We start from the raw sequence: 24,684 nt of genomic DNA, 5'->3' as shown, positions 1-24,684 counted from the left end.
TCTACTCTACCTGATCATCTCTACTCAGTGTTAGTTTTCACTTTAAAAGTGTAGCTATTATGAAAATAATGAAGTAAAAGTTAATGCTTTTTGGCCCACAATGCAGGTTAACATGAGGTTTATCATTTCCAGTTCTGTATAGACGTTGTAACCCCATTCTCAAAACACAAGCTATACCTCAAACGTTAACCTATAAATTACTTGTCATGTATTAATAGCTCAACATTTGCCTTCAACCTGTTTGATGACAACATGGTATGCTGCCAGGGAAACACAGATAGACATTTTGGCAAGGCTCTATCTTTATTCCCAGCATGGGTCTGTGGATCACTCACTGATCCCGACTGTTATTATTGTCATGTTCTAGCCATTAACACACAGCATGTAGCTTCCATAAACTCTCCACTGCGCTTCTGCTGCAGATGGAAGGTAAAGTGGCACTTTCCTGTTAACAGCGGTGAGCTGCACACAGGCCGACTGTTGTGTGTCCTCTGTTGTGCGAGCACTGATTGAATTGGCTACACGAAGACCCAATGGGAAGCTCGCGGTAGACTGTTGCTGAATGAAAATAACAGAAGCCATTTTGCGCACGAAGCTATGGCATCATTCAATAATAATACAAGCGGAAACGGTCCATTTCTGGATAGACGCGGTGTGGGACTGCGGTGCGACTGTCGCTTGTAGTAAAAAAGACATGCTGTAACTACTTGTGCAGCTGCGCCGCCGATTCCTTTGAGGTTTGTGTCCTGGGGGGAAAAAAAGGGGACAGGGCAGCTTCACCGCATTGCTATCCGAGCCCGAGTGACCCCCCGAGAGAGGGAGGTGCCTTTATAGTTAGCTGACCGACACCAGGGCAACATCCATGCGCGTCGACAAAACAGGTGTACGGTTTCATCTAACGGACACTGCGCTAGCCTCCGAGCCGCTGTATAGCTCCTGTGGTCCGCTACAAGTGAGGACTGCCGTGTTTACGCGTGGAAGAGGCTGAATAACCTGGCGCTATGTTGCAGAATCGGTCGAGTGAGGCGGCTGTAAGGTAAGGTAACGTTACGGACCGTGTCAGCAGTGGTGGTGTTAAGGTGGCTATAGTATCTTTTCCTCCGCGTCGCTTTTAGCAGCTGCAGCGGTTACCAACCCAGAGCTGAATACCGAGCTGTTCTGAGGAGGTAAACAGGCTATTTTTGGGAGGTTTATACGTGTGTTACAAGCAACAATAGTGAGAACAGGGCAAATGAATCGGCTCATCCGGGATGCGCTGAGTCGCCTCTGTTTCCACAAAAGTGCATTCCAGGGGATTGTTGTTTCCAGTGCATGAGGTCTAGGGAGGATGTTAAATACCCCAAAAACCACAAGATTGTAAGCTGTATAAATGTTGCTTAACATTAGTAGTAGCCCAAAGACAGTCAGGACGAGAGATTAGCAGCCATGCTGCTTGGTAGCAATAAGCATGAATTGGGATATCCATGTTTAGCCTACATCCCAAATGCTTAGGATAATCTCTATTGTTTGCTTACACTTCAACAGTGCAGTATTGTTTGGCTAGCGGTAAAAAAAAAAAAAAAAAAAGAGTATACAGTAATCTTAGTTTAGTCAATTATGCAGGTTTATCTTCATTAATACTTTACCATTTAGAGATTTTGTTTTTAAAGTTTTGTATTCCAATTTATTCTCCCAAAACCAGCCCACTAATACATTTGCTTGTTGCGTTTACTCGTATTGAGAGAGCATGGATGAAACCCTGGGTCTCTGACTCATGAATGGTACTGCAGTGTTTCATGTCACATTTTAAGAGCACTCTGTTGCTGTGTTGCCCATGTCATAGTCCAGACCTGACAGACAGTAGTAAGGAGTAGTCATCCCCTGCGTGGCGTTGGTGCTGCCTGCTCACTGATATAAAGGGATGATGTAATGAGGAAAGAAAAAGGGCCAGCAGCGATGGATGGTATCCGAGTCCCAATTGAATGCTGGGTGAGAAGAGTGGGGAGGTGTCCAGGATGCACAAAATGTAACACTATCACTCCGGGAACCTCACACCACTCCCGGTGTGGCCTACCTGGCCTGTGTGTGTGTGTAGGCATTACTGGAGGGTATCTCTATGTATTTCTTTGACTGACATACTTGTGTCTGGGAGAGAGGAAGCGACACAGCGGGATGCAGTATGACAAGCAACAGTTGGCCGCTATCTGTCTCACGAGGGGCCAATATACAGGCTCTCATAGAGAGAGGCTTAAATATACACACTTAATGGGGGATCATTGCATTTGACTTGATTGATGGCCAATGAGCCAGAGAGTATGTCTCTGTTAGCGTCAACTCAGTTGCACCTGCCAGTTTAGAGTTACCGAGAGGGAGACCGTGTGTGTGTGTGTGTGTGTGTGCATGCATGTTTGAGTGAGAGACAAAGAGGAAGAGAGAGTGGGCGGAGGAAAGGTGATCAAGGCAGGCCATCGGGGGAATAGACAGTGATACATTTTCTCGTGAAAGCACAGAATGTAACAGGGGGTTACTGTCAGAGTTACGTTTTTCTCTCTCTTTATTTCCCTCCATCTCACACACTTGCTCTGCTGTCCTCTGTTTGCCTGTCTTTCTCCTCCATCTTCCCATCCCTCTGCCCGTCTTCAGAGGCTGATGTCATGGCTCAAGTGTTTTTTTTAAAAAGCTTGCTCAATCATCTTAGTCTCACTGATTTACAGCTGCAGGACAAGCTTGTTCCCCCGACCTTCCCCAATCACCATCTATAATCAGATCTCGCGTTTATGAAGTGTTATAATTGCAATAACTAAGAGCGAGCACAAGGGGAAGCAGCTGATGGGGACACCTGGACATTGTGCCTACACATTTCCAATGATCAGATGTGGAGGCATTTCGAGGCAGAGACAGAAATGAGGATACTGAAGAATATGCATATTATCAAAACATAATGTACGGGTACATCTTTACTTAGACATGTCCTGACCAGCCAGGATCCTTGTCTTTTTGAACTATCCTAAATTCTATTTCTGTCCAGTGAATTTGAATGTATCCATTTCAGTCGGCGTACGAATAAACGCAAGTTTATCGCAGCAGTGTAAAAAGGCAGACTTTAAAAACAGTCTCTAAGCAGTCAAGGATTGAGACGTGCTTTGAACTAATTAGAGACTCAACGCAGAGGTATTAAGGAATCTATCCCGCTAAGTGTTGGAATACTACCTTGAGTACACAGTAGGGCATCAATCTGCTCCGCTTTTGACGATGCTTGACGAGTGTTTGCTGCCTGCTTCTTGCAGATCATCGCCAATGGATGAACACATGCAGAATTTGAACAACATGGTTTTTAGAATTTCTCTTCATTGTAATCAAAAAACACATGCAGCACCTCAATTCTTTGCTTCTGTAGTATCCAGCCCATCACAGATTAAGGCAATTCTGAAATGTCTTGGGTAAAGCTATATGCTTTATTAGATACAACAATAAAAATATGATACTATTTTAATTATTTAATGTAATGGAGCAAGATGTGTGTGTATGTGTGTTGTGCTGCAGGGCTGTGAGAGTGTTGCTGTTGGGATTCTCTTAATCAAAGACTGTATGAATTGTTTATATCTACAGTGCTCTGTAGGAGAAAAATGCTTCTGTTAGACCTCAGAGGTCTTAAACATTTTGGGATTATGGTTCGCTGGTTTGAAATGTATCATAAATGGCTTACTTATTCTTAATTCACATCTAAAAATTGTATTTACTGTATCTGCTAGCTCATATTCCGCTGCATTGTGTGCCGTACAAACGCAAGCGTTGGTATCGTCTCTGCTGAGCAATATATTGATGGATACATATTTCCCTTTTCTGCTCCCATGGTTTAAGTGTTTTCCAGTAAGTGACACTTAGTAATGTGTACAGGCGCAGCTCTCCTGCTTTTTATAATCTGCCACTTACTTAACTGGGAATGGCGGGACCTTGCAGAAGCTGATAATGAATTAGGTGTTGAAACTGTACTGGCGAGACCGTGTCGACGCGGCCCACTGTAGTCCGGAGTTGCTCATAGGTCAGAGTGTCAGTGTGTTTGAGTGAGTGTGTGTCGGTCGCCATAAAAATAGTTTGCTCTGGTACTTAAATGAGATCATTCCTAAGCTGCTGCTGCTGCTGCTGCTGCTGCTGTGTCATGTCCGTTTTAATTGTTTTTATAAATCTTTGCTTCACATGAAAACAAAAAAAAGTCGCGTTTTAGTTTTAGTACATTAAGGGTTGTGATCCAGAACTGTGAAACCACATCAATTAGTGATGTTTGCTCAAGATGTTGATGGGAGATTTTGTCTCGTCATCTTTTGTAAAGTCACATGGGTTAAAGGATAATGTCTGAAGTAAATAGATAATATCTTCAATAGCGACCTAAACTAATACTTTATTGGTCTCCTGATTCTGGCTCCGAAGTGACATCATTAGCACCTGTCAGTTGTCAGCTTTTCACCATAGCTCCGTGATCCTCGGCTCGTGGTCAGAAATGTCTGTGGGGGGGCCAGCTGCTTTTTTGACCACGTCTGCAGGCACACCCATTACTGTGGTGTGCTGTGGAAACCCCAACGTCTGAAGCCCGAGTGATTGGTGGACACATAGTTGCAGGAGGGCTACATATTATTTGGAGCCATCTATGACCGTGTAGCTTGGATTTCTACATTGCCGCTTCATCATTGATCCGGAACATCTTAACTAAGGCCATCCACGGCACTAGTTATTTTTCTCCATTCCTTGGCTTTAGCATGTCCCTTAAGTCCACTGTTGACGCTATTAAACATTCTGGACTTTCCTTAATTGATCTCCGAAAGCAGTCCATTTGAAATGTAGACACAAGCTGCTAATGGAGCCACATTACCATACATTAACGGATTCCCTTCGTAGAGACTGCTGGACTCTTCCTGAACCCTACCGCACAGTAATTCGTTAGATGTTGATTTTTGTGCCCGTTTTGTTTATTGTCAAGTATGGGTGTGAAGGGAGGAGATGGAAGTGATCTAAATAGCATGTTGCACAGTAGCTGCCTGGTCGGTTTTAGGTATCCAGGCTCCAAATGTGAGATGCTAATAGCAGTTGTTACATCATCATTCTGAGAATAGCAGGGAGTCTGGGGTCTAGAGGTGCCTCTGGCTGACCGTGCTGCATATATTCAGCCTGTGTGTGTGTGTGTGTGTGTGTGTGTGTGTGTGTGTGTGTGTGTGGTCATTTCCAAATATACAGTCCCATATGGATTACACAGCAGTACGATTATTAATGACACAGGTGAGTGGACACGTAATTAGTCTGTGTATATTTACAGCCCGATGTGACGCCGACTGAACGCGGCCTACCAGCGATAAAAAGAGAGAGAGTCGCTGTGTCTGCCTCTCTCCGTGTGCATCTCGGGAGCAAGCCGTCTTCCCAGGCAATCAAAAGTGTCAGCGTCAGAGAGAAAATCTCATGCGAGAACAATTTGACACTCCTGTCATTTTTTTTTTTGCGTGGAGTGGTCCACTTGACATAGCCCCACGCTGACGACACCGGCTGCTGTGTGACATTAAAGCCCTCTCTCTGTCTGCTCACTCCCACCGCCATCCCGCTTTCATTTCACCGTACATAACACGTCAGAGATGTACGGACCTGATGCATTCCGCACCATAGAATTACATAGTTTGTGTTTTTTACAGTATGTGGAGGTGAGTGTGTCTGTCCTTGTGTGCATATGTGCGTGCAGACTGTGTGTATGGTATGCACTGGTATGCACAAACGTGCGCGTGTGGTAAAATAGAGATAGTCAAACCTGTCGCTTAGCCCCCACCCATCTACACCGGAGGGGGTAACTTTCCAGTCCCATAGACGAGCATGTCTGAGTCTGAAAATAGCCGTATCTGATCACTGCTTCACCCAAACGGGGGACTCTCTTTCCCTGTCACTCCCACTCTTTGGCTCTCTCACTTTCTCCTCGTTCTGTTGTCTCTGTGCTCCCCAGGCATTAAACGGGGTAAGATCTGGGAATAAAGCTTGACCGGGCGGAGAGACTTATCCTGAGCGGAGGATAGAAGACCAAAAAAAAAATAAATAAAAAAAAAAAAAATCAGAATATAAGAAGAGAAAGAGGGAGGAAAAGGCGCTTGGGCTCACAGCTCACCTATACCTGACTCTTCTTAGCAAGTCTGCAGTCTTTTGGGTTTATGACGGTAAGAGATAAATTTCCTCCGCTTGATGGACTGTTGCACCTGCAGGTCAGGCTTTTGGGGTTAAATATCACAAAAGATACTCGGGTTGCATTTCATGGGTGAATAATGTGCTCATGTGCATTTTCATGCCAAAATAGAATATTTATTAAATTCCAGTTTTTGAAAGAAGATTGGAGATTTACATTTTGGATTGACAAATACAGGTTTAATTTACCTTCCTAATTCATGAAAGAGAAATCATATGATATATGTATGCATGAGTTATGAACAATTGAGTTTCAAAAATGGCCTTTTTAATGAAACGATTGAAAACACACAAAAACAGATCATATATTGCCGTCGACTCCTTCGTGAACGCACTGATGCTTTAAAGGGACTGCAGTTTAAAGGGATCGGAATAGATTTTACAACCCAATAACACCAAAAGGGAATTGTATTTATCTGTTCTGCCAAATCCCTCAATTATAGACCGAGAGAGTAGAACTTTTGTCTTCCGTGACATTGAGCAGGGGAAATGGTGTCAAATAAAACAATGGTTGCTACCGCGGTCACCTCAGAAATAGCATCAGCAAACTACAGTTTTGTGGATTGAAAAGTGTTATATGTCAACCCTAGAAGATTCATTTAACTTAACTTTTAAACTAAAAAGGGAAAGTTTCAATTAAATGTAGGCTTACACACAGCAGAAATTCCCTTGAATCAACTCAAGTTGATTTTTATCTTATATGTTTGTGTTTTGTTTCGCTAAATATCGAGAACATTTTTTAAATCAGTCCCCTACAACTTCCTGTTCTTTTTCCCTTTTACGTCTTACCTTTCCATAATTTGGCCCGCAATCCCATTTTCTTCCCTCTGTCCCTTTTTTACATACTTCCATCTCTTGTTACACACTTTTTTTCATGGTCTCTTCTTTCCCACTCAACAAAAGCCATGCTCCAATCCCTCCATTAGGCCAGTCTCAGAGGTGTTGAGGAATGTCACCTTGACCCCTTGGGTACACAGTAAGGGGTGGTTCCCAGCCTCGGTTCGTAGAACGGGCTCGCTTGGTTCCCTGTCTCCTGGACCTGACAGACACACAGTGGGGCACTTTGTCTGTTCCCTGTAGGAGGAACGTCCCAGGGCAGCCCATTTTTCCATGGTAAACGTCACATTATTAGTACCATAAATTATTAATTCCAGTCCCACTAAAACTTAATTTCTGTGCAGAACTCAACAGTGCTCCTGTAAATACATTTTGGTTAGCAAAATAAGCCACACTATTTGGGACAGAGGTGGCTTGAATTGCTCGGCTGGATTATTACAACCTGCGATGTGGGTTTAGGAAGTAGTTACTCTGTTAGAGAGAGCCCAAAATAAGTCAGGTTTGAACACAGATTTACTTATTTATATGTCTAGAATAAACTCCTGCATGTTTTGAGGTATGCATGTCCTACAAATCAGAGAGCTTATAGGGCTGTGCATAAATAGTATTGTTTCGCTGTTAGCAGCTTGAAACTTTAATTCCACTGTTGCTGTCTCTCTGTTTTGCCCTCCTCTTCCTCATTCCTTCCTGATACTATGTGTTTGTTTAAAAGCTGATGTACAAAGGGACAAAGACATTCAAAAGTTGCCTTTGCAGAATAACACAAGGCTGTTGAATTACAGTCTCATGAGAATGTGTGATTCTCTCTCTCGAATATGTTGGCTCAAATCGACTGTCATTAGATGCCGTATTGCTTGACACCATAAACATCAACACAGGTGTGTCAGGTGATTGAGCATAGATGTCATTCCTCACTGTCAAACCCATGATGACTTGATTTCAACATATTCAGCTCTCTGAGATACTTCCTGTTGTGATGATGAAGGTTGCCATCTCTCTTTATTAACCGCCTGGTGAAATGGAGGAATTGTAAAATGTAAACTGGTGACGTTTCCTCGTGCCTTCCACCCAGAGTACATCGAAATTCCTCGGATGGATTTTCCCGATGATCCGGACCAGCTTAGAGGGTAAAGGGTCCTGCCTATTGGCAGTAAATATAGCACCCCTGCTAATCAAGTTCCTCTTATCTTCATGCTCGACACTTAACACTGGTACCTGCCTGGGGAATCCAGACTATGTATGGGGGGGATGTAATCTTAGCCACAGCTGATAGCCATCCTGCTTTAGTGTACTCCTTGAGTATTTTCAAAATGTTTTTCTATGTTTTCATCATTCGATTTTGAAAATGTTATAAAAGAACGGCAAAGAAAATCTTTACTAAACAAACTTTGGATTAGATTTGCAGATATATTCATTCTTAAAGGTGTCAAATCTTTCTGGAAGATGCCTTTTATTTATCATCGACCACTCGTTCTTCTTCCTGTGGAGGTCTAATGATCCGCAAGGCTTCTTTGCTGTCATGGAGTAATTTCCCCACAAGAGTGATGAATAATAAGCAGTGTTTACCTCGCTCACTCTCTAGAAAGGAGTGTTTACTATCCCAGTAGAGTCTGAAGGAGCTCATTTCTGCATTCCTGAATATCTCTTCTCCATTAGGAGCAGCACGGGCCTCTCAATTACTAGATATGCCACATTCAGTTAGCATCTTAGGCCTGATGCATCGGTACCAGATTGGATTCAAATTGGAGTGAAAGACAATTATTCAGAATTGTTAAAGGGACTGCCGTTCAATTTGAAGGATTCAGTCATGCTGGGATGGCCCATACTGTAGGGCACATAAATCAGCATTTTGTCATGAGATCTTTTTCTTAAAGACCTGAACCTGTTTTGGAAAAGTCCTATTTAAAAGCAGACATGTATTCGGTGTCATCTACAATCTTTCTGCTGTCTTTTATGACCCGTCTAAGCCATGCTACTCCTCTTACTTTGGATCCTATATTCACTTGCATTAGGTGATAGTCGTGGCATTTACCTACCGAAGGTTCTTCCTTCACTCAACCATTTGAAAAAGTCCTTCTCTATTGCACCTTGTAGCACTCTGTCCCTCTATCTGCTCATGTCGTTGTGCCTCCTCGGCTTATATTAGCTCGTTGTGGTTGTCTCGGCTAGTAGCCGGGGTTCGATGGTGTTGCAGCCTTTATGGCCGAGCTCTACATGTAGCATCCACGTCGCGCAGAGGAGGAGATGAAACCGTGGCAGCTCTTGAGGTGTTGTTTACTCGCGATGCTGTGTCCCCAGACGGCTTTAGCCAGACAGCTTATGTAATACTACATGCTAATATTGGCTCCTTTCCGTTTTCGGCCCGTGTTTTGTTTCTTTCAACATATTCCTTTTGGGACCCTCTCATCCTCTCTGTGATTCGTATCTTTGTCAGTGTTCAGCTATGTTTTTGATTTGCCATTTTCTTCTTCACTTGTCTAAGTATCTCTTTTTTTAATCTCTGTCTTCTTCTCTGTGAACGTCAGAGCAGTATAAAGCGAATGCGTCGTTACTTCTGTATAGAAATGGTAAGATAACAAACCCACGAGTTGTCACATCCAATTCATTCATTCTTCCCCCACAGCCCGGCACTCACACAGTGCCGGGCCGGTGTTGCATAATTGCATTAGTGCTCTCAGGCCAATGGCTGTGCTCGTTAGTGGGGTTGTGATGCAATCTGCAGAACACACGGGCCTCTGTTGTTAGCAGTATGGGCAGTGAGTGGGCACGCAGGGTCAGCGTATTGACCTCCCCTATCCATTCATACAGCTGGAGGGGGGTCTGCTAATGAGTGGCAAGGTTGAACAAACAAGGCTGATAACAGAAACTTTGTTGTTCAACTAGTGGCGGTAATGTGGTGGTGGAACAGTCACATGGAGCTGATAAATGACTCCTTCTGAAATAGCCTGCGTCTCACAACAAGCAGCATTTATTTGTGTCAAAGAAAAGGTTTAAAACTTTGTTTTAAACTATCATTTATGCTGTCAGAGAAGGTGTGTTTCTCATTTTTAGAAATGCATTAAAGCAGCTATTGTATTGTATTTGATTCAAACCTTGGAATGGTAGAATATCACACTATTTGTGATTAGTGCTCAGTGTAAGTCACTGTTCTAAATTCAAATGCAGGCCAAGAAGTTTCTAAAAAAAACAATGTAACTAAGTTTTTCTTAATAACCTTTTGCAAAACGTTCAAGACAAAACAAATATTGTTGGCAAGTGACCAGGGAAATCGTTCTGATGAATGCATTCAAATAAAATATTTGATCACTTCAGTCAAGGATTTGGACACGTGCAACTGTGTAGTGCTTTAAGTCTTAATGTGGTATTTTCACATTTTTATTTCTGATTTTCTTTTATTTTATTGAGTTGATGGGACCTTTGTTCTTGTTGCCTTTTCCAAGTTTTTATTTGGAGTGACTCTAGTGAGCCTTTATGACAAGATGGCCTTTTAAATACAACATCGAAAATAACTTCTTCTTCTCTTGCTTGTATGGAAATACAAATTCCACAAATTCAGATGGTCCCACATGTATGCAATATAGACCTTCGCTCTATCTGAAGTCATCACAGCCTTAAAAATAAATCCGAACAGCCTCATTATTTAATAATGTATCATCGACATGAATAGGTCCACTGTGCCATGTAGTTACACTTCAGTAGGTTAAGTGGCCATAGAGCCAATATTATTTTATTAATTTGTCCAAAATGAAGGTTTGGGAGACAACAAGTGACAAGTTGTCTTTGCAGCATCAAATGTAACACTCGGCTGCTGCAGCAAAAAGATCAAGTTCCTTCTGCTCGTAGTAGCTTTCAGTAAAGCGTTGTTTGACAATCAGTGTTTGATGATCCAAACTTTAAAATGAAGAAGGATGTGAATGTAATACGCTTTAAGTTCACTGTGTTTCAGCTCTCCTTCTCCTGTACTGTGCTATCATTTCAATTCATGTGAATTATATATTGTTGACATGTTTACTTGTTTGGCTGATGTCTAACATGAATACTTGAGTATTTGAAATACTTGAAGCTGTACAACAGATGCTGGGTAATAACCTATAGCTAAACTCTTATTTTGATTCCCAAGCCTTTTCTGTTTTTTTTCCTCTAACCACAACGCTGCACTCCACCACAAAAATGCACCACGAAAATAATTTGGCTCCAATTCAGGAATGAAGTTCTAAATTCTTCCTTTTTTGGAGAGATCACTCTCAGACCAGCCGTGTCTCCACCGAGATTGATGTTGGATCTCTGGGGACATTCTGTTGCCTTGTTTAAAAGGGATTTGTTCTCTCTGATCCCCCCTACTCACCGATTGAATCGTTCTTGCAGAATATTGCCCCTGGTGTCCATGAATATTTCTTTATTTGTATTCTTTAAAATACCTTATCAAGCTTTCAGCAGCTGATAATCATTGGTACATAGACCAGCTGAACATAAAGTGTCTATCTGATGAGTTGTTGGTTCGGCCTTTAAATAGATTCTCTAAGGAGCTTTAATCTGTGAGTGTGTTTCAGTCTGAGTGACCACTCCAGGGTCAGGACCCTTGGAGCCATAGGCGGCTTATCTCCAATGATTGTTCACTCTCTCCTGCTGTCCACTCACATGCACCCACACACCCACCCAGACACACAGACACACACACACACAAGGACTTAAAAAGCCATTCTGAAATCAAACAAATTAAATGGAAATTTGCCATTTCTATGGACGTCCATCCATAGCCGTTTACAGTAAGCACCAAATTGAAAAAAGTTTTGGCAAATTCTTAAATATTGCTTCATCATTATTCATTTTTTTTTTCATTGTTAGCATTTCCCATGGAACGAAGGTGACATCATTGTTTGTAGACTTGTTTTGATGCCAAGGCAGACTGCCAGTGACTAATGGCATCCCGGCCAGTGCATTGTTTGTGTTTTACTTTCCTTCCTTTTGTGTTTCCATCACACTGTCTGGTTCACATTTTTCACCATGTCATTGTTTTTCAGAACATTCTTTCAGTGTAACTTTTGTTAATAAGGATGTGACATTTAAGGATATGCTTTAACCGCCTTCTCTCGTGGCATTGATTGAGTTTTGCTTTGTCATCTTAATGCCGTCTACACACAGATTCTATGAGATCATTTAAGTAGCACAGATATAGATTACTCACCGCAAATGATCTAATGTCTTTAATATTGAATTTGTGTCTGCAAGGGTCTTGTCGAGGTCAACGATATTATTAAAACTCTTCTGTTGTGGAAACATACACGGGAGGAAAATGGCAAGACTTTCTTCTGATGAGCTCAAATCAATAGTGACGTTCTTCTAATAAAGAAACAAAGGAGGATGAGCCTACTAACGTACTGTAGTCACCACAGTGTCTTGAGTTTCAAAAGGAGTCAAAGCTCAAACCCTTTAAGTCCGCTGATATGAACCGAATGGGTCCCAGTCGGTCACTCGGCAGACTAATGACACTTGATGGGCTTGTGGTGTTGGACATCATTGCTTTCTGTGGCTTATAGCTCTGACTTGGGTATTTGCAGTCCAGTAATTATATGCACCCACCAATGCCTAAATTACAGTCGGTGGATAAACCACGGTAAGAAAGTAAAGACACTTAACACAGGACAGGAATTTAAAACTCTTGGTAAATGATGGTCTCCTGTTTGTTATTCATCTATTGTGTAAAGATAAAATAGCTCTCAATGTAGAGAAGAGTTGTGGGTAGTGGCATTTTAAGTTAATTCATTCTTAGAAATGATAAGATAACAAGTGTTTGGTCTGTTCACATTCATACCCACACTTTGTAAATATTACATTAAGCAGAGAAGAGCTGCAAGAGTATTAATGGCAACATTGGCATCTAGCAAACTGTACACATGCTGAAAAAAATGCATGAGCTGCTAATGATCTATCTCCGGCTTTAGAGAGGGGCTGCCCATTTGGTGATTTAAAAGCTTAAAAGGCCTGAACAGATAGTGAGAGTCACTTGGAGGTGTAGAGCCTGGCGGGGTTCCTTCAAGTGTGCAGCCATAACATTACACCACGGCCACAGCTGCTGTGTCGCCGCCGATCTGTCCCCAAGAAACATGATCCTGTTTATAATCTGACCATCATTTGGACGCTGACTGCCTGCGACGCCAGACCCATGATTTACCCCCATGCGTGCGTGTGTATGTGTGTGTGTGTGTGTGTTTTTCGGAGATAGATTTACGAGTGCGCTCTGGATGAGGGTGAGGTCTTCAGGGGCTGAAAGTATCCCACGGTGCATGGCTTGATGTAGTACCACAAGTAATAATGTTTCCTCCTGACCAGCGTTAACTGTGTCTCACATGGTGCCAATGAAGTAGTTGTAGCTATATGTGGGTTGACGAGGATGAGTTATTGATTTGGTTATTGTTATTGACTTATTTATTGACTTAGTCGTGTCCCCTCTGAATATTTGTGTCTCAAGGGATTATACAAAGAAGACCAATTCGTTTTTAGACGCTTTAGAAACAGCTGGTCTTAAAAATCTTCATTTAAATTAATATTTTTCCAGCCAAATCAAATAGTTTACTTGTACAAAGGCATTAAAGTCCATGAATATGCGATAAGAGTTTACAGATAATTACAATCCCTCCTCGGCATTGTGGAGGTCGGTTTATCGCTACCTACAGTCTATGGGTTACACTCGTTGTCTTTTTGATTCTTCACAGTTCATTTTGTTTGTACGCCCTCTGGTGTTTCGGGGACTAATGCAGCGAACAGCGCAGAGAGTATAGTCTGTACAGGCTCACGCTACGGCACCAAGTGCGAGTATAAACAAAGCTTAACTTTGTCCTCAAGGTATTGTGTCAGCATGGAGACAAAGTGATAACCTTGACGTACATTACAGGCCCTTTTAATGTTCTAATTATAGCCTGACTTGCACTGGACTTTTGAGGCCAATGCTGATAAAGATATTTGCGAGTTTAAAGAAATCAGATAACAATATATCTGCCCAGGCCTAACAGATACCGCCCAAGCCTAGTGTGTTTGCCTTTTTAAAGTTTCCAGCATGGTCAAATACTGTACTTGTCAATGTTACGCCATGCATCTAGTGCCATTCATCACCAGAGCCAACTGCTGAGGCAGTTCACACATTCATGTCAGAATATACATGCATACCATCGGGACTTTACCTGTCGATGTGAAGCACGTGAGTCGTGATAGTGTTGAAGCAAAAAGCATAATTTTTTAATGCGTTGTCGGTTTTTTTCATACCCAGAGCGGTGACAGGATTCAACAGGAGTTCAGGCACAAACTGTGTGTGCTTTCATCATCACACAGACTTTATGTCTTGGGACGATCACCACTCACAGACAGGCGAACACAATCTCTGTTTACAAATCCAGACATAGATGTTATGTTCTGTAGTGTCACATCATTTGTACAGAATTACTCACTTGGGGCACTGAAGGAGACACAGCCGAGTACTCCAGGTATACAATTAGGTGTATGCTCTGCTCTATTGTAACTGAACATATTGTTGTGTACAGTATTAGCAGCTGCCAGATTAACGGTGGTGGTTTGTAATAGACAAGAATATTCCAAGGAAAAAAAGTCATGTGACAACACAGACGCTCTCTTCTCAGGATTAAAACCACTATATAGGTGCATGTATCATCAGTAAAAGAGTTCTGGAGCCTGCAGCTACTGTACATCACATTCCCATAACCTCACAACAATATCTACATGTATGTGTGTGAGTCAAGGTTAACCGTGTGTGTGTGTGTGTGTGTCAGTTATTTACATACCAGACATGTGTGATCCCTGCCGCAGCCACTGCAGGCTGTCACTTGCAGTATCTGTCATGCACACTAAGTCCCGTGATGACACACACATGCGCATGCATTCAAGCAGCGATGCACCGGTCTGTTTTGCGCCTTTGGCTTTTCATATCAATCACGCACCCTAACAGTTCCAAGAAAGAAAGGTCTCCATATAGCATGAGACAGGCGTCGCACAGAGGTACAGTTAAGTAAACATGGCATTCTGTATCTATCATTTACATCGTTTGTTTCATCTTTGTGCTGTGAAACATTTGCTACGGTCATTAAGTCTCTCAGCTGGAAGAAGTTATGTTCCCACATTTGGATTCCACGGCTTTAGGCTTTGGCTTAAACATCTTTGTGAACATGACAGGCAGTACGTGTTGATTTCATTCAAACGTTTACTTTTTTTTGTCCAGTGCTGCGTAGTAAATCAAGTTAACTAGAGAATAAAGTGATCTTTTTTTTGCTGCACTAAATCTCAGACAGTTGAAGAACATTGCTGCTCCTCTTGAAAACACTTAGTAGACATATCAAAAATAATGATGTTATCTTTCTGAGGCATTCCTAAACATCTGGATCAGTATCTGTTGGTGATACATAGCCATGCCACAGTATCCATGACTTTTCTAACCCTCCTGTTCTCTTCAGGGTGCTAGGGGCCTGACTTTGGCAGCACCTTTTGTTGACGATCACATGTCTACACCACCTCAGCCTGATAATCAGACCGAATTGCCATTTCAGCTGACTGCATATGAATCGTTGAACAAATGTGGATGGTTGCTCTGAGGTCTTATTGCCACTTTAATTTGCCTGGAGTGCAGTTAACGGTCACCAGGAGGTCTGCACTTTAGCCTTTAGCTCAGCTTTTCTCAACGTTGGAAAAGTGAGATGTGTGAAAGCTCAGTAGAAATCGAGCCCACACAGCCGTCCCTATTCCTAAACATCATTAATCTCTGCAGACCTTTTCCTGCACAGAGATTTTGGCTCTTTTAAGTCGTGTGATTTGAATCAAAGTGACCGAGTGGGCAGTGGGAAACTGGCAGGTTTCCAAAATAAATGCTTATATTTGGGATTTGAGTCAAAAGATTTCATGCGACATTAAATGAGATTGCCTCCTGTAATCGCAACAGCTGAATTCTTTATTGTAGCAGTCTCAGGAAGATTATTTTGTGAATGTAAATCACTGGAACAATCCTAGCTTTGCTCTGTTTTTAAACAGTCAACTAGCTGTTTAACAAGATGTTTATTGTATTTCTGAAATGCTTTGATTCTTTGTTTTACAGGAAAGTGTGTCCCCCTGCAGCAGATCAGTAAGAAGTGCTCTTCAATATGAATACAGGTATTTAAGCATGCGCACCTGCACACACACAAACCAGGCACTGTTTAAAATTGTTGTCCATCATTTTTGTTTGGCAAAGCAGAATAATATTTTAATTTTTGCAATACAAATTGTATTTCTTGTATTACAAATGAACTGAACACAAAACTATTCATTTAACTTGATTCTTTACAAAAACAGTCAATATGTTTCCACATTTCAGACCTCCTAGCTATTATAAAAGCTGCCATTCTGATCCCGACCCCGTTTCACCACTTTGGTGATTTTCTATTTCAGGCCGTGTTTATTGTGACTGAAAGCACCAATAAGTATAGTGACCCTGTTGCTTTTTAACCACAGTGACGTATTCCTCCATCAACACATTCCCAAAGCTTTTGTCCTGAACTTGGCAGTCGTCCCGAGCTAAAGTGTGTATTGCAGCTGGAGAATCAATGAGTGATCACCACACACACCACCGCTCTGTGGCTGCTCTCATCTTAGTTGTTTGCCTGTATTTACAATAGAGAAGGTTGACAAAAATATGTGCTGAAAGACGACCAATAAAGCCACCAGTTAGACCAGAGTTGGACGCACAGAGTTGAAACCACCTGTATTGACCAGTAGCTTCAGTGTAAAGTCATCTAAGCGTTTGCTCGAAAAATATGTGGGTAAACTTTTGTTGTTGTTTTAAATCTTCAAACTTCTACAATTACAAATGATTTGAAATTTTGCTGTACAGGCTCTTTAAACGCATGTGCTTTGCCTCCACCTGTTTGCGTTTTTTGTTTCTGCCTGGACGCATTCGTGTGTGCATTCGTGTCTTCGCGTCCGTGCATGTGCATGTGTGCTGCTGCTTCGGCCTCTGTGATCACCTGCCTGGCTGTGATTTCTCAGATAGCGGAGGATGCTCTCGCAAAAGCGCGGCCTTGTCACTCATGCTCTCTCCCATGAAGAGGGTCCAGAGCTCACCAAATCTAGGCTCAGGTACTAACACTCCCGCAAACACACAACAAATGAACCCGTTTGAATGGGAAGACTTGTATAGAAGTAGCCACTTCAGGTATTGAATTGCTTAAACTATCAAAGCATGAGGTAAGTCTTTAAAAAGTGGCTCGTTTCTCAGTCATGTTTGGCCTTCATCACCCCTGATATGGCTTGAGCATACGGCTATGGCTGCCTCTGTATGCTGAAACAATGTTTGGACTGCAGGATGCTATTTGTTTTTTGCCAAATCAGTTTGTTGCATAATCCTTTCATTTCCTTTTGTTGAGTCTGTCCCGTCCTGGGCTTGTTTTTGCTTCCTAAATCAGTCATAACTTAAACTGCACCTACCTGTTGTTGAATCTTCCTTCCTTCTAAAAGCTCTCATGTTTCATGCTCTCACACAGCTCCATCTCCCCCTCTTTATGGGTAGTTTACTGTTCTCTTCCTGTTGTCTAAGGTTGTTTTTGTCCGCTACTCGTTCTCCTCTGTCGACATTAACTGGTTAGAGCTCCGTTGACCCTGGGCTCCTGGAGAACGTGGATATGTTCTTGGAAATGGGCTTGTGTGTCGACTAAAACGGCACCATTCTGCTTAATTGGGGGATGACCGTGGCTCACTGGGTTAAGAGGGTTGTCTGGCAACCGCAGGGTCAACGGTTCAATCCTTGACTGGGACGTGTCACGTGTCGTAGTGTCCCTGAGCAAGACACTGAACCCCTGGCTCCCCGGGCGCCTGTCATTGGCAGCCCACTGCTCCCTATATACAGAGATGGGTCAAATGCAGAAGGCAAATTTTGTGTATGACAATAAAAATGGTTTCTTCTTTTCTTCTTCTTCTTAATTGCTCCCGATCAGTGGTTCAGCAAACTTACTGTAGATCTGCTGTATGTAGAAGCCCCTTCCTCCTGTTGCCCATTTCTTTTCACACATGATTTGAAATTACAGGTCAAGTAGAGTTGAATAACTGAAGAGAGATTTTTTTTTACGTAGCAGGGGGAAGAGCATAACCTTAAGTATCCTCTCAGCTTCCAGACGCTACAGCTGGTCGTCCCCAGCTATTCCTTTACTCCGCTGAAAGAGCAGCGTTTGTGTCTGGACTCTGTCAGCATCTAGGTTAACGGCTGCACCAAAGTCTGCATTCTAGCATCGTCAGCCTTCTTTTAAACAAGAGCAGGGCTCTGTCTGAAAACCGATGAGCGGTTGTCCGATATGGAGTGTTTAGGAGCATGGTGGAACTGATCAAACCACCGTGAAGCTACTAGAGCGTTATTGTGCAGGCGTCAGCCTCTGAGGGACCCTCAGCCTTGGCAGGGGTGTACAGTACACTCAGCATTGCTGTTTAGCATACTGTTACACTTGGGAGTTCACACTCCAGAATATGCAACGCTGGTCCCTAGAAAAACAGAAAGTAGGCTCTGGGATGGTTCCAACTACAGACGAGGGGGTAATGGAGGTTAAGGAGCCAGTTCCGTTTTTGTTCCAGATTGAGCCATATCTCCACGAGTAAAACCAGCTGTTTATATTGCTGTGAGCTAGCTAACATAACCAGCCATGTGGAATCAATCGACAGAGACGGTCATAATCAGAATAATTATCAAGTGGTGAGTGCACAACCCATAGAGCCACAATAACCACATTTATTGGAAATATGCCAGGGTGAAATAAACCGAAACTACCCTTTTAAGCGTGGCTCCGTGCACAGTGGTCATTCTGCTGTGTGGATTGTATTCTTTGTGTTCAATAATGGGGCTCACATTAGTGTGCTCTGGAGGATTGTTTCCTTTATTAGACTTGGGAGTGAAGTGGTCTATCGAGTCTCCATGTGCATGAAATTCCTTAAGCTCTTCTCCTCTATATTTTAAACCTTAAGTCCTAACCAATAGTTTGCCTGCGAATTGGTGTAGTTTTCATTTTTCCATCTTCAAAAGTTCAGTTTGTGTCTTTTCAGAGCTTTGTCTACTCCCTTACCCCGTCTTGTGACATGAAGACTGCTTTAGATGTAACCCTATGCAGTGGTATTGTCGTCTTTTGCAGGGATGAAAGTGACCACGCATTCACTCATGTCACTTATTGTTGCTGTGTCTTCTCTGTTCCCCAGGGAGTGATTCTCACTCATCAGACTTGGGTAAGTCTCTGTTCCTTGTGTTCAATTGGAGATGAGACTCTTTGGAGGAAATAAAATGTATACAAATGCTGGGAAAGAACCCCATTGGAGACCAGAGAACTTAATGAAAACACTGCAGTACGTGATGTTAATATTATCAACTCCATTTCCAGATTCTTGGCGGTCACGCAGTGCAACAGATGACTTTAGGAATGGAGACGCCAGCAGCTCATCTCTTGCTGCCAAAGGCTTCCGCAGTGTCAGACCCAACCTGCAGGACAAAAAGTCCCCAACACAGGTGAAATGTCTCGCACGTCACTCTGACACATGTTGGCATTAAAGCTGTTGGAGTTGAATCAAAACAGGTCTGTGTGAAAAGTGTATTCTAGTGTAATTTACACAGAACCATGCAGTATTTCCTAGTATGTATTTGGAACAACTTGATGATTTGTGTCAAGCTTTGCACTGATTCTTTTTCTTTGTTGTTGTTTGAACTTACGTTGGTTGTTGCTTTCTAATTGGCCAATAAGGATATGAGTCATGTGCCATTGCCACCCCCCAGAAGAGAGAGTTTATACTTCTCACCCACGGGCACTAATCCGCCTGACTACAGCTCCCTTGGTGCCCTGGCTAATGATTTTACCCCTGGGACGCTAACATTCACGCAGAATGGGAAGGCAGTTTTGAAAGAGTCCTACACTATTAGTAGCACCTCCTCTTACTCTTACTTGGAGACCAACGCAAACTCAGTCCAGCAGGCACACCAGTCCACTCTCCTGGATGACATGAGCAGCTCTAGTGCATCTGCCACCACTAATTCACAGGCCCAGGAGCGTAAGGTGTCTTCCCTCAAACTAACCCCTGTCACCATCCCCGACCCCCCGGCTCACCGCAACTCCTACCTTCACCCCCAACCTAAGACCCAGACCACAGGTTCCCCTCCACCGACTTCCCCGCCTCCACAAAGGGGTCCCACTCCGTCTCAACCCCTGACACAGGCGGCCACGCTCTCTGTCCGCTTGGGCCCGGAGGATCTCAAACATCCGGAGCGTCGGGCTTCAAGCACCACAACGGAGCTAAAGGTCCCAGATCGAGCCCCAGATCAAACCCTGAGCCGAACTCCAGCCCAGGTGGAGATAATGAAGGCTCCTCCTGCAGTTCCACCAAGACCTTCTCCTGCAGAGCTGTTGGTACATAACTGACGACATAATTTAACAAAAGCAGTGATTGTGTCCATTTTAAGGCCACTTAAATACGCCATTGCTGGGTTTTTGTCTTGGTGACATCAAGAGTGATAAAAGGGTAACACACTGGCTGCGTCACATCGTTTGACGCACCCACACACGCGCACACCAAACGTGCCATGCAAACTGACAAAGTAGTCAAGCTACAGTAGCCGGGATGTGCCAAATTCAGAGGCTAAATGTGATATAACTGCTGTTTTTCTCGTGTCATGACGCATACGAACACCGGGTCGTATGACAGCGGTGTTCCAACACTGGTGTTTGGCCTCATTTAGAAAACAAGAACTGCAGTCATACAGTGTGCTGCTCGTGTGTGTTGCCCTTTAGGTCGTTAGGCTTGGTGCTGCCATCTGACCAACCAAACTCATTTTTGGTTCTACATAATGTGTGAACTCATACTGTTTCTGTGATAACCAACTATTTCATTTATTTCTGTCACTGTTAATGTCTGTATACTCTGTATTTGCTGCCTTCCACAGAGTTTGAACTAACAGACCCTCTTCGATTCACAGCATTAATCCCATTTCATAGAAAGATGCTGCAGCCTGGTGACACTTCCGTGTGGTTTCACAGCAGCATTTCACCTTCTGTTAGGCTCACGTGTTGCTTCCACACATCACGTGTGACATCGTGGCAAATGAGTGACCTCACTAAGCGCCTCTACTCCTTTCCTCCTTTTCCAATCAACTCCCTCCCCCATCCCCCTCTCCCCTCCCCCTCTCAACACCAGGGCCCTCCCTCCCCTGACCCAACAGCACCGCACTCCCCCTATCGCTGCCACAGCTCAGAGTCACTCTACTACCTGTCAGGCCTAATGCACAAGGCTCTATCGCCCACCCCGTACGTTCCCAGTAGAGCTGGTGCAGCCAGCAGGCCGGGCCTTCCCACAATAAGCAGTATGAGCATCGGGGGCTGCGTGTCGTCCTCGGCCTCCCCCGTGACGGTGTCAGCTCTCAGCCACTACTCGTCGTCCACGGCGGGTCTGCTGGACGAGCTGCAGATCTGTAGCCTGGACTCACCTGGCACCTCACCCACGCCATCGCCCACCCTCAGCCATGTCTCTGCCTACACATCCACTGGTGGCCGTGATGATGCGCTAACAACCACTGCTGCAGCAGCCTCTGTCACTAACGTAATTATCCCAACATGGCATTGCTATAACACACAAATGGTACCCTCTCCTCCCCACACTCATTTGGATGGCTGACCCAAACCTTCACAGAATGTGTTTTCACTACCGTATTTTTACCTTTCACTAACCTTCAACTACAACCTAATGATCCCTTATTGTATTCATGTTTCTCTACTCATTAGATCACTATGTCTTTGTGCTTGTCTATGTTTTTCTGTTATGCCTTCTTTGCTATCGGATGCAATTGTACCGTCTCTTAAGGCGTCGATCATATCAAAAATTCATGACGAGACAAAACCATTTTTCAGAAAGGTTGTAGCAGGGTGAAGTTGGAAGCTGTTGGCTGCAGGTCGTTGGCATCATGAAAGACTTAACTTGTCCAGGGAGCAGTGGAGGGTTTTATGACATAACATCCATGAGGACTGTAGATACGTTTCCTGTCGGCTCGTTATTGTTCTGTGGGAATAGATGTAAGGGAAAGAGTGGTACTCCCAAGCACTAAAAAAGGAAGAAGTTAGAAGTAGGACTAACACCGTTTCTATACAAAATGCCCAAAAACATGTTTGGTAGCCCTCAGAGCCCGACTCAAAATCACTGTAGTATTGTGGGAAAAACCCAGGAAAACTGAATTGAACACAAAAAAAATACAAACGTTATGCACATAATGCCAGAATAAAACACAAGCCATTACTTTTACGACTGTTCAAATTAAATTAGAAGTGTCTTAGAAGTGTATTCCATACACTGGCAATAAGTGTTGTCAACACAGTGACACAGTTCGTCACTTTAAATTGCTGCCATAGCAGCATCTTTGCTAGCCATTGGTTTCGGAGCTCTCATGAATCTTTGATCAAAACACACTTGCCTTCAAATTAAAATGCTGTGTTTTTACCCTATTGTCCTATGAAATGATATGTTCCTGTGTTGAATGGGAGGAGCCTCCCATTGTGTCTATTGTCTTGTTCGTCACAACTAATGTATTATGAAATGTACGTGAATCCGAAAGACTTGTGTTTGCTTACCGTCACTGTTTTAATCTCTTCTGTCTGTTTTTGAAGTGGAGTGATTCAATAAGTGTCCCTTCCCCTCACTAACTGTTCTTACATCACACAGTCACTTCAGATGCAGCAGCTCCTGAATCACATCAGCCCCAACATCTGCCTACATGTACATTCATTTCCACAATAGCCTCCTCTACCTCTTTAAATCTACATGTTTATAGCAACATGATGACTAATAATGGATTTATTTCTTAATTATTCTTTTGTTTCGCTATACTTGCACTCATAATCTAATGTTGGAGGGCAGAGCAGCAATACTCCCTAAAATCAAAGGACATGTGCAGGTTATTGCTGCCGTTTGTGATTGGTAGTGACTGATTGTCTCTGTTTTCTGGCTTGTGGGTCACTCTTAGGGCCAGGTCCTCTCTCACGCTATGAATGGGAGTGCTCCACAGAGGCCCCTCTCTCCTCTATCCTATCCTCCTCCCCCCACCTCACTCCACACTGGGCTCCAGAGACAGAGCCGGAGTTCAGGTGAGTCATGATCTTTTACCCCTTTTTATTTGAGCCGAGGACCATTTTTTAGACTGTGAAGCCCCAGTAGGTATATGACAACTGATTTAGAGGTGATAAGTAGGATGGTGCAAGTTCGTGTAATGTTTAATAAGTCAAAAGTTGGATATTGAAGTCTGATCCAGCATGTACAGGGAGACAGTGAAATAAGAACAGGGGTAAAATGATAACATTTTCTAGTTTTGGTGAATATCCTAGCAGCAGTATTTTGTCCAAGTTGTAGTTTGTTAATATTGATTTTGGTAAACTAGAGAATAGTGTATTCCGGTAATTTAACCGAGATGAGACAAATGTACGCACAAGTGTTTCAGCATCAGCCGTGGAAAGAATGGTACGAATATTGTCAGTGTTTCTTAAGTGGAAAAATGCAGTCTCACTAATATTGTTAATATGTTCCTCGGAGGATTGTTGAGATCAAACGGGACACAGAGATGTCTTACATAAAAGCTTTGTGGAATTGTGGAACCAGCTGTGTTTAGAGAGAGATTTATTTCTGATCTGCGTTAGACCGTGAATTAGCATTTCAGTTGTTGTAGCATGTGAAAAAAGGAAGTTTGATGACATCCATTATTTTATATTTTATTTGCATTTTTCCAGTTTCACCAGCGGATGCATGATTAGTGAGGTCATTATGCTTTGTTGGTGAAGTACAAGTACTTGACATGTTTCACAACCTATTTAATTCACAACCATAAAAATCAATAACTCGTCATTGGTTATATATTATATTAATGTGATTATTAAAGTGCTAAAATCTCCAAGAATGTGTAGATCTTTTAAGAATCCATTAAGGGATATTTGTGAATTAATCTTCTCATTATTGCCCTTATAAATAGTTAATGGTACATGTATTTGTTAAAAGCCCAGGATATGATATGTGGAGACCTATTAGTAGAAGACAGAGCCATTCAGTTGTGGTGCACAGTATAAAATGTTGTTCTGGTACTGCTCCCATCTTGAGATGTACAAAAGACAAGTTAATCTTGGGACGAGTCAGTGTTGACTTGTTCATTCCTTGTTAGATTTCTGTGTTGATTATTAGTCGGTACAACTGACATTGTGACATTCTCTTTTCTCTCCTCTTTCGCTTCATATTCAGAGGGCAGCGAGTCACTTACCAGAGAGTCTGTGGTGCTGGGCCACACCAGCGTCAGCAGCACGGTGCCCATCGCTCGCTTCTCAGAGGAGGAGAAAAGGGTGTCCGTTATCAAAGCCCCTCATTACGAAGGCATCGGCCCCGTGGACGACTCTGGCATCCCTATTGCCATCCGCACGGTGAGGTCAAACATGCAAAGAGCTAAACACGTTGGTATGCAGCAGACTGACTCAGTTAGGTGCTGTATAGCTGGAGAGTCCTTTGACCTATTTCTGTTGTCTTGATCAGGTTCACGAGAGTGGATTACTTTCAGCTGTCAGCAGCTTTTGACCCCATATTAAAAGCCCTTTCTCTCTCTCTCTCTCTCTCTCTCTCTCTCTCTCTCTCTCTCTCTCT

The 24,684-nt window shown here is 43.1% G+C and overlaps 1 protein-coding gene across 14 annotated transcripts in view; it reads left to right on the top strand.

The window, feature by feature from the left end:
- sorbs2a (sorbin and SH3 domain containing 2a) overlaps positions 1-24,684 on the top strand; it is a 58,332-nt gene that overhangs the window by 11,532 nt on the left and 22,116 nt on the right. For 5 of the 14 annotated variants that reach the window (XM_031862970.1, XM_031862969.1, XM_031862966.1 and 2 more), the window contains exons 1-8: positions 5,975-6,164; positions 16,121-16,176; positions 17,050-17,139; positions 19,237-19,263; positions 19,416-19,540; positions 19,773-20,432; positions 23,033-23,153; positions 24,292-24,467. In XM_031862970.1, coding sequence (XP_031718830.1) covers positions 16,167-16,176; positions 17,050-17,139; positions 19,237-19,263; positions 19,416-19,540; positions 19,773-20,432; positions 23,033-23,153; positions 24,292-24,467 — 1,209 coding nt within the window. In that variant the 5' untranslated portion in view covers positions 5,975-6,164; positions 16,121-16,166. The other 9 variants (XM_031862957.1, XM_031862959.1, XM_031862958.1 and 6 more) reach the window with 9 other exon arrangements.

This window comes from Anarrhichthys ocellatus, unplaced genomic scaffold (genome assembly GCF_004355925.1).
Source record: "Anarrhichthys ocellatus isolate YVR2014 unplaced genomic scaffold, GSC_Weel_1.0 scaffold28, whole genome shotgun sequence".
Lineage (NCBI taxonomy): Eukaryota > Metazoa > Chordata > Actinopteri > Perciformes > Anarhichadidae > Anarrhichthys > Anarrhichthys ocellatus.
This window is presented reverse-complemented; position numbering and strand designations above follow the sequence as displayed.